We start from the raw sequence: 10,570 nt of genomic DNA on the forward strand, positions 1-10,570 counted from the left end.
TCGTTTATATGTGTGATTGTGTCTTTCGTTGCGTTAGGAATAGGTCAATGAGCTCGAAAAATCTACAGGTGAGTCGACCTGAAGCTGAAGGCGCGTGCGCAGCCGCGAACTGGGGCTGGACGGAAAGGGAGGAGGCATTGAAACGGCGTTTGTAAGTAAGCAGTAAATGAATAAACAAAGATGTTCTGACGGCTGGATTTCTACTCTGGGCATCTACAATTGAAGCACCGGAGAATGCCTCGCCAGGCAGAATAGAACAACGTTCAAGAGCCTGTCTCGTGCAAGCAAGCACGTTTTCTACAATGGTGGTCGTTTCCCAAAGAAATTTCCACGTGAAGATCAACGCGTTGAGACGCTTGGTCCGTTTTCACAACGCTGACGGTTTGTCCTAGGTCTCATCTCATGCATACACCACCCGTGGCCTCCGCGATTAGCTCCGGCAACGTGCCGTTGCAACGGTGCGTTGCCGGAGCTAATCGCGGAACTAAACTTGTATCACCACTTGTGGCGCTGCTGGTCACTGCTACAGTCCGGAGTTTGTTGACAGCACCGTTGCCCCATATCGCGACATAATGCTAACGCATTTCTCGCGCATGCGCAGATAAAATGACATTGACATTTAAGCTTCGCACCACTCGCCATTGTGCAAGGGGGCCATCAGGAACTGCCTTTCACCGCCTTGACTTTTGTGTAAACCTATAACGGAGCCGGAGGAAAAGTCAACGAAAGCTGTGGAGCCTTTCTGTGCAAATTAATGTTACCTTTACATGCGCTTGCGATAAAACGTAAAAATGTGCAGCCCTGTACAGGTTGCCGTCGTAAAACTGCACATGGTCATTGTGATGTGGGTTATGAAATTTCTTCGCGACACGCTGCAGCGCACGTACCTCAATCAGGCGAATTATGCCACTATATTTTTTTTCTAGGTTGGAAGCAGAAGAAGAAGTAATCGACAGAATACGATGTGTTTTCGATAACACTAAACTTTTCTTTCAAATTGTTCATGGTAGCACGTTTGATTTCCGACGATTCTTATCGACTCTGCCGGCATATCGATCCTTCCCGCAACGTATTGCGGCGGACGATGTCGACCAATGAGATCTAGTGTGGACATGTCGTGATAGGCGCGCATGTAGGCGCGTCGTGTCACCATTTGTACGTGGCGCAGGGGACGTGGAGTGTGAGCAGTGGTCCCAAGGTGAGCGCGGCGGGCAGCCGTCTCTATATTTAACCTCAGGAGCTTCGCCACTCAAATCGATATCCTTGGCGAAAATATAATATTAAGAAAGGTGACGGGCACAAAGTTCACTGCTCACAAACGTACTCTGTACTCAGCGCTAGTCGTTGTGCTGACGATGTCGGGCAGTCGTACGCTATTTCTGGCTACCCATCAGCGCAGTATAGCAAGCCTTGCGTGTGACTTTTGTCCTAACGCACGGCTGCTGACGTTATTGCTGCCCAGTCTAACACAACCCTGACACTAAAGCTTTGTAGAATGCGATAGGAGAGCAATATGTGTCATAGAAATAGATGACCTAAAGGTAGAGAAACGCTATTGGTAGGCAGTACAGTGCGAATTGAATTGATCCTGAGTGGTCAATCAGCTAGTTTTGCCGTAACTCTAGCAAAAAACGTATGCAGGTGCCGCAGTAAAATCACGCACGGTCACGTGGCTCCCGCGGGCGTTCGCGCAGTCCGCATATGCTCACTCGGTTATCTCGGACAAATGTAATTTATGCATTTCACACACACGCACGCACGCACGCACGCACACACACACACACACACACACACACACACACACACACACACACACACACACACACACACACACACACACACACACACACACACACACACACACACACACACACACACACACACACACACACAACTGTGCGGTGATGGAATTCGGCGCCTGTGCAGTGTCACTGGTGATGGTTACACGAAGCTGCTTAAAGAATTTGCTTTACAGCAGAGCTGTTATGGTCGTGGTTCGTCGTGTGTCGTAGATACGAAATTATGAATCGGTGCAGGCTCTCTTCGTCCTCTTCTTCATCGCCTTCCTCTTCTACTTTGCTCCCAGAACACGTGCTCCGATTTGTCTGGCGTGGGATGCAATAACTCTGGTGGGCGAGAGAACGAGTACAGAGAGAGAGAAAAAAGATAGAGAACTGAGAAATTGTTGTCGAAAAAAAAAAAAGATTTGGCGAGGCAAGATTCGAACCCCCATCCCCACTGCCCACAAGCTTGTGGTACAATTCACAGCGGTGCATACTACATTGATGTAGTCTATTTCGGGTGTATCACGTCAGGTGCAGTGTGCATAATCGTAATATGGTCTTTGATGCTGTCTCAATTTCGCGATTTTCAACGATTCAGCGGGAAAAAAATGTTTCATTGAATTAATAAACAAAATCTGCTTCCTACATTCGGTAGAGCTTAAAGTTCAACTTTTTTAAACGTACCCAGCTCCATAATTTATATGCCACGGTTGCCGTGCAAAATGATTTCTTTGTTGCCTATTGACTTGGTTAGTACGGGCACTGAGAGCCCGGTCGACTATATAACCCACGTCTCTGCTAAATTTATCTCCGTAATTGTCGCAGTCCTCTTTTTTTTTATCGCAGTAGCAAGTATACGGACGCTCGCGGTGCTTTTGCACCTTTGCACCGTTGTCGCCGCCGTCGCCGTGCCGTCTCGCAATCGGCCGCGCATGCGCGGTATTGAGACGGACGGTGACCAGGTCCTCGAGACACACAGAATGCGTCTACAGCTGCAAGAACGACGAAGCAAAACATTCCATTCTATTGTGTCGGTGGCGTGTAGCCAAAGTTCCATATTCCGCTGCTGGCAAGAGCGTGTTGTGCGTTCGAACCATAAGTAGACTGGATTTCCTGTAGGACTGCTGCGCAGCTGCACTGGTGTGAGGAGAGTAAGCAGTAAACGTCAGGCTAACGACACCTAAGATTTCATGTGGTGTTAAATAAAGCCGACTGTTTCCCGTCGGTCCCACCCCGTGCACCATAAAGGTGTGACTCCTCGAATGCCGCAGGTGGTTTTCCTCGTAGCGCCAGCGTTGTGAGTCACCTGATAGCTTCCATGACACTGTTTTTACTGCGCAGCATTCTTCACTTTGCGTCTTACGTCACGCCAACACTAAATTTGAAATTCTAGGTTTCTACGTCAAAAACCAATATACTATTATGAGGCACGCTGTAGTGGAGATCTCCGGTTTAATTTTGACCTCCTGAGGTCCTTTAACATGCACCTAAATCTTAGTACAAGGGTGTTTCCGCATTTCGGCCCTATAAAAGTGCGATAGTCGTGGTCGGGAATGGATTGTCGATTCAGCTGCTCAACGCCTTAGCCATCAAGCTACCATGATTAGTATGCCAACATGTTGCACCTGCCCTGCGGGTAATTAAAACACCGTCCCTAAACTTCAGATGCCGTGTTAATCTTCCTATCGCTTTCCGTTCTTCGCTGTTCGGGTGAGACTCTCAAACAAACGTAGAAACGAAATATTCAGATGATATAAAATGTTGTGTGACGTAGAACACTATGAAGTTGCCATGAATGTAGCGAACCTGTTTACATGGAGACATATTGATACTGAAATTAAACACAGAACCACATGCCTTCGACTTCATTTTGCTAAAAGAGCTTACCAAGCACATGCAGCACAGCCTAATCGGGCGCATTTCAGTGTCTACGCTGCAGTTTTAAGCGTTATGCCCATCTTCTGGTGTTGATTCTATGCGTGGTATTAGCGGGTACAATTACGCAAGCAGTGCATAACGAGGGTATAATGGCTGTCTAGGTTAAACCGGGATAAGTGCATGCGATTGAGAGAGGCGCCGCCGCTTACCGTCGTTTCCGTCTTGTAGGCAGTGATAAGGCAGTTTCGCGGAGAGTCCGGCAGCGCGGTCGGCCCGTCCCGCGCTGGGTCGCGATGCGTACGCTTTAGCGTGCGACACGCGACTGGCGCAACACAGTCCGTAACGGTGAACGGCGGCGCAGCCACGGCACATTGATCGGACGTGCTCGCGCGCCGCCTTAAACAGAGCGCCCAAGGAGAAATAAAAAGAGAGAAGGAGAGAAGCATAATGTGTAACGGGGGGCCGAATCGCAGAGGTTGTATAGTGGTGGAGCGCCCGCCTCCAATGCTGGAGGTACTGAGTTCGATTCTCAGTGATATACCGGGCGTCGACAGGTTTTCCGAATGGAGAGATGTATACTCGGTGGTGTGGATACCACTTGCGAGAAGGCGGCATCTCCTTTCCATTTTTTTACATGTTTTTTCTCCCCCTGCCCTGGCAACACTGCGCCGTGCTCCCTTACGGGTTACGAAAACTAGTCTTTCCAAACCTCAATATCACTGTCTCATTTTTAAAAGAGGAAAATAGAATAGGTACACAGCCGTAAGTGCATCTCTTGCAGAAAACATCTCAACAGCAATGTACAGAAGCGGCCGTGGTACAGAGATGGATGGATGAATAAACTTTATTTCGGTCCCTCGGAACGCGCCCTAGCACAGAGATGATAATTATAATTGTGATAATGTTGATGATGATGATGATGATGATTGGAACGTACGAACTAAGTCAGCGGCATCGGCCGGGGTAATAAAATATTTTAAGAAAAGTATAAAACTGACATTGGGGCAGTGTAGGTAAGAATTCATTTTTTAGTAGAGGCACCAGAGAACGGCATAAACATATCTCAGAAGTAGTACTCAGAAGTACATATCTCAGAATCTATTGGGCTGGTCGGTTCATACTGTGTACTTGCCTTAGAACTTTGGTCGCTCAGCGCAAAACGACGAAAAAAGGAGGGTAACGGAGCAATACGACTCGCCCCCCTCCTTCCCCATCCTTTGTTTCCTTGTTTCGCGCTAAGTGACCATAGTTGTATGGTCAGTACACACACGAACATATACAAACCTAAAATGTACAGGAGTTCAAGGGAAGATATAGACTTAAAGTGATGAGAAATCTGGCGCCAATGTTTCAACGAAAAGACTTGTCTGTAGACAAGTCTTCTTGTTAAAACGTTCGCTTCTGCGACATTCCCTGGCCACGTCACCATTTAGCCAGTTCTCATTTCGAACATGAGGAATATATTCGCGTGTCATTTTGCTTGTTCGTTTTATTCTGTGTTGTCATTTTAACGAAGTGCGAAGGAATCCGTAAATAAAAATTTCAAAGAAGTTTTACTAACCTAAGTATCATGCGTGTAATACTAATTATTAAGCATTGCTGAGATACGAAGTAATTTATTTTGTATTAGATGTTTCCTTTCGTCCTTCTTTTGTGTCGGCTGCTTGTGGGATAATCCACCCACTACTTGGCCAGTTCCCCGTGTTGTCTCCGAGCCATCATACCGAGGTCAAGAAGAAGACGGAGAAGAGCTGTCTAGTCTGAATGTATAAGTAAATAATTAATTATTGCACTCTGTCCTTTGTATGTTTTCACTCTGTCTTTTCATCGATAACCGGTGGTCATTCAACCTATCAGTGCGAGGCTTCTCTGAATATTTGAACTAGCAATCGAACACTACCTATTGTTATGTTTTGACTTGCATGCCTTTGTTCTCTTTTGCATTCGCTTGCTTTGTGTTTATTGGCTTTTGACTTTTAGAGCACCTTCACGCAACGTTGAATGGTCTGTTTTAGAGAGCAGCGCGCGTAAATATTTGACAAGTTCAATGGCGCGCTGTAAACTTAACATTTTCGACATGTTGCGTTTATTACTTTCATGCTTGTGACATTGCACATCATTATGTGCCTGATTTCGTAAAAAGGGATATGTAAGAATCACATTATCTGTCGAACTTTTCGCAATAGAACTGACTTCGTGGCACCCCCTCCTATTGGAATGTTCTGAGCTAGACGCTGTTAATCGTGCCCGTCTACATTTGATACCAGTCGAGGTGTGCATAATCTTTTTCCACACCTATTTTAGGGCGCATGCGCAACGTGTGGTTGGTAATTGTTGAAAGACTGGGAAGATGGAGTCGCCAGGCTTGCAGTACTCGAGGGGGGGGGGGGGGGGATATACAAGGGCAGCTTTCAAGATAGAAACCGCAGTGAAAGCTTAGTGACTCGAATGTTATGAAGTGATAAAATATGCAGCAGAACTTTCAGTACTAAGTCCTTGTACTAAGTCCTTTCAGTACCTTGTATAGCTTCAAAGAAAACGGAATAGCGGATATCATTTAGTGAGGCAAGTAAGTTATTCCGTTCATCCCAAGTTATTAAAGCATGTGATATGCTGTGGCGAGACTGAAGTAAACAGCGATGAATCGAAAGAAGGCGCCGGACTGCACTGTAGTACATACTCCAAATATTTAAAATTCTTCCCGGTTGTGACGTCATCACCGGCATGTGATTGCGAGTGCCAGTGGCGGCCACATATTTGATTATAGCAGCACTGTACAACCAGTGAAACCAATGTTGTGTCGAATGTTGCAGCATATTGTCACGTGGTCGTGACGTCGACGAAGACAACAGTCAGCACGTCCGAGATGAAACTGTTTATTTGGCCGAACTTGTGGCCGAGAAACTGAAAGTCAAACTACAGCAATACGCTGATAGCGGCGAACAGAGCGTCGACCGTCGATCAACTGACAAGCGGTGAAGCGCGTCGGCATTTAAACATGTGCCGTCGAATATTCCAGCGTTATCGCTGGCTGTCGTGCAAATTCTAGAATAAGCTCGAGTGTGCGCGTCTTGCGCGCAATCTTAACAAAACAATCTACAATGATCGGGAAGCTTCGCGAACAATGTGGCGCGGTTTGCGCTGAGCGTTGCTGACAGTCTTGGGGGGTGTAGCTTCAACTCATGGAACATAAGACGCGCGGCAATATTAGCACGGGGGCAATAAAGACTTAATTGCAGTGTAAGTCTTGACAGTGAACTGCTCACTTTGTAACAGTACAAGCACATATTATAGCAGCACTGAATAACCAATGAAACCCATCCTCTTTCGAATGTTGCAGCATATTGGCACAGAAACAGTAAAAACAATTGCAGCATAACTCGCTTCATGGTGAACTGCTCGCTTGGCCATTGCAACAGTACGGACGCCACGTTACAGAACTCTTGTAATACTCTTTAAACATGGCTTGCCTCCCTTTTGGGGCGCTTTTCGGTCAGCTAAAATGACTGAAATGCTCGTTATGGTTACAATACTGGCGCCAGTATATCTGACCCACCTCGTTTTATGTTGAAGGGAAAGATAGGATTGAAAATAAAGTTTTGTGAGATTTGTCGAGTATTTATTTAAAATCCAGAGCTGTCGTGCAGCTGTCACGGCCACGGATGCGTTAACGCATCGGGGAAAAAATATTGATAGTCGCTGAGGAAACCTAGTTTAAGTGCAGTGGCCACATTTCGAATGTCTGCAGCTGGGAAGGTCTATCCGGTACTATAACTCTTGTAGTTTAGAGCGCCGCGCATCCCACTGCGTCGAGGAACGGTTCTATGAGGGAGACGCTTGAAAAGTATGCTAACATTCCCAAGCTAATGGACAGAGGCAGCGCCGGCAGAGGCTTCTGCAACATCACCAGTAGGGCGAGCGTGAGAAATATGCCCACTATTATGGACACGTAGCAGGCGACCACAGTGGTAGCGCTGCCACGCATCGAAGCTTCGCCCACAAGAACACTGTAGAATATGAAGTCACCTAGGCCCATCTTCATGCCCTTACTTCCGGGCAGGTCGCCTGCGGGTGGTGCCCGATGCACATACCGTCCGGCATTGCCGATAGCGGCCGTGGGTCGGTTGCAAGCGCACATGTTCCCGGTCGGAATAAAAGGCGGTGGCGTTTGATGACGTCGCGCGTCAGGGAAGTCGTCACCGCGACGCGACGCGGGCAAGCTCCTTTCGTTGCGCGTGTAAAACGCGGCACGGAAGCGCCTTGGGTCTTGCCTAGGGAGGGTCCGGGCTCCTGACGAGCGACCGGCGTGTTCTTTCTTGCCTGGCGTGCCACTGCTTCCGCTAGAGGCTGCTGTGTCGCTTGGCACATTGCACATCGTTGGTCCGCCTTTGACTGCCGAACGCACTAATGCAGACGCTTCTTCAATATTAGCTGGTAGGGCTAGGTACTTCTGATCCGACGACTCGAGCAAAGGGTCCGAAGCCATCACGAAAGCCGGAGGCGAGTGTTCATGTTCCTCAAGAGCTTCACGGCTAAGGAATGAGTCGAGCGCCTTATCGTAATCATTACGTCCACTCGGTGAAATCGTGGCACCAACGGGAGCGGGAGAGGCGAAGAAAGGATCTGATTTTTCAGCTTCGCCAACGCAGTGATCCGAGCGTGCAGCCACCACCGACGAAATGGCATCTACGTAAGTCAGACTAGCGGTGCGTTCGCCAAGGTCATAGCACCAGGCCGATGACGTGGAAAATATTAGGGCGGGGAACAGCGGTTCGTTGCGTTCCTTGGCAGTCTCGATGAGCATTCGAAGCGGCCCTACGACGCACAGTACGGCGAACACGTCCCAGATGGAGATCAGTACGAGCAGTGTCCAGGCGGTCCATTCTGGAAGGGACTCCCCGATGTTGAGAGCCATGAGCACGGACGTGTATATCAGGTATCCTTGCTGTATCACATATGGCCCGTCGAAGTACAGGGCCGCGATGCCGGTCATTCCCACGTTCCAGGTGACGAACGACCACGACACGTGGTCCATCGAAACGTTGAAGTAGAAGAGTAGTCGGCCGCCATAATAGTAGCCCGTGGCGAAAAGCAGGATGGCCGAGCCACCCATAAGCCATGCCTGCAAATCAACATGCGCGTTCATATTAGAAGTGAAAAGGAGTAAGGGGGGGGGGGGGTGAAGGATGAGAGCCCGACATTCGGAAAGTTTACTGTTCAATCATTACAAGTCGTTTTCGCAGCGACTAGCATTGAGCGTGTAGCTACAATGGTTTGTAGGTTTCGTCGAGTTATCCGCCTTTCCACAAACTCACTGAAGATATGCACATTCGCGCAGTTTCAGGCAGTTATAACTTGTTAAGTACGATATTTGTGAACAGATCAATTTGAGTAATGAGAGTGGCCAGTCTTTTCTATTAGAACTTTGATCTTGTAAGGTCGTGTCGCCACCGAATATTAGCTATGGAATATATTTTCGCTTCACAATGCTCGTTCGAGAAGATGAAGATTTATAAAAGCCTGCCTCACAATGCTTACGCTTCAGAAGTCTTTTTTTTTTCTATTGAGACATGATATGTGGGCTTCTCCCCATGATAGTTCAGTTCTATATAAATCCGAGGGTCGTGCTAGCAGACGTATCTACCCACTTGGGCGACTGTTAGCTAACCGGTGACATATACGTATGACATTTGCCAAAAACCATGCGGGTTACTCCGCTCCTTCGCCATACGTATCATTCGGCTTCGGTTCCCGTGAGGGTCCGTCTCGGTGATACAGTGGTTACGGTGTTCGGCTGCTGACCCTAATTTTGCGGGGGCGAACCCGGGCGCGGTGGTCGCATTTCGATGGAGGCGAGATGGCAGAGGCCCGTGAACTGTGCAATGTCAGTGCATGTTAAAGAACACCAGATGGTGGAAATTTCCGGAGTCCTCCACTACGCCTTGCGTCACAATCATGGTTTTGGTGCGTAAAACCCCAAATATTATTAAAGTTTCCTGTGACGCTTCCCAGGACTCTAGGTTTCTGGGTCCTGAGTATTAAAATTATTTCTTGTATTTTTGATTAGTGAATGCGTTGGAACTTTTGTTATACGACTTGAACGTGTTTACGCATCTTATACGGTCAGCATGACGGACGCAAAACAGCGTAATCGTAAGAACTGAAGCTTGGGCGAGTTGGTAAGGTTCCATTAAGAAGGTATTAACAGCGCGTGGAAGATAAGGAAAAGTGGACACGATAAGGAAAAGGGCAACGCTCTTTGCCTCATCTCATCCTGTCCCTTTTCCTTGTCGGCTATGCGTTGTTAATACCTTCTTAGTGTACTACGTGCTGGTGAGCTTGTGTGGTGTGACGATATGCCGATGTGTAGTTCCGCTCACCTGTATGATGCGGTAGTGGCCTCCCTTGTAGAGCAGCACCAGAGTGCAGTTGACGATCATGATGACCGAGAGGAAGCTGAAGGCATTCGCGAACGAGCTCATGAGCATGACGGGCTCCTCGTCGCCTCTTCCCTTTTCCCCGTCCTTGTCCGGGTAGCGTACGTAGCCCAACCGGAAGTCGTCGTTGCGGCTGCTCTCCAAGACGCGTATGAGAACACTCACGCTTAGCATGCATATGGACACGGCCGTGACGAGAGTGATGGACTGGCGCAGTATCTCCTCGTACAGCCGCGACAACAGGCCGAGTACACGACGAGTATCCATCCCTGCGAACTTCTTCAGGACCAGTAACGAACGCGACCGCAGATGTAGATTCTTAAATCTATCGACTCACAATCACACTGAGGGATTGGCCAGGATTTGTTGGTTGGTCGGGTCGAGGGGGTTGACTCAACCCACTACGGTGGATTGGCCATTAGTCTGGCGCCAGTAGAAGGGGAAAAAAAAGAAAACTGAAAATACATTTTG

The 10,570-nt window shown here is 48.1% G+C and overlaps 1 protein-coding gene across 1 annotated transcript; it reads right to left on the bottom strand.

Moving 5' to 3' along the window:
* Positions 1-7,446: 7,446 nt before the first annotated feature.
* LOC119397604 (presenilin-2) lies at positions 7,447-10,366 on the bottom strand. The gene is made up of 2 exons (XM_037665028.1): positions 10,043-10,366; positions 7,447-8,784 (listed from the first exon to the last, which is right to left on the bottom strand). Exons 1-2 carry the CDS (start codon positions 10,364-10,366, stop codon positions 7,447-7,449), a joined length of 1,662 nt encoding a protein of 553 aa, XP_037520956.1.
* Between the last annotated feature and the right edge of the window lie 204 nt (positions 10,367-10,570).

This window comes from Rhipicephalus sanguineus, chromosome 6 (assembly GCF_013339695.2).
Source record: "Rhipicephalus sanguineus isolate Rsan-2018 chromosome 6, BIME_Rsan_1.4, whole genome shotgun sequence".
Classification (NCBI taxonomy): Eukaryota; Metazoa; Arthropoda; class Arachnida; order Ixodida; family Ixodidae; genus Rhipicephalus; species Rhipicephalus sanguineus.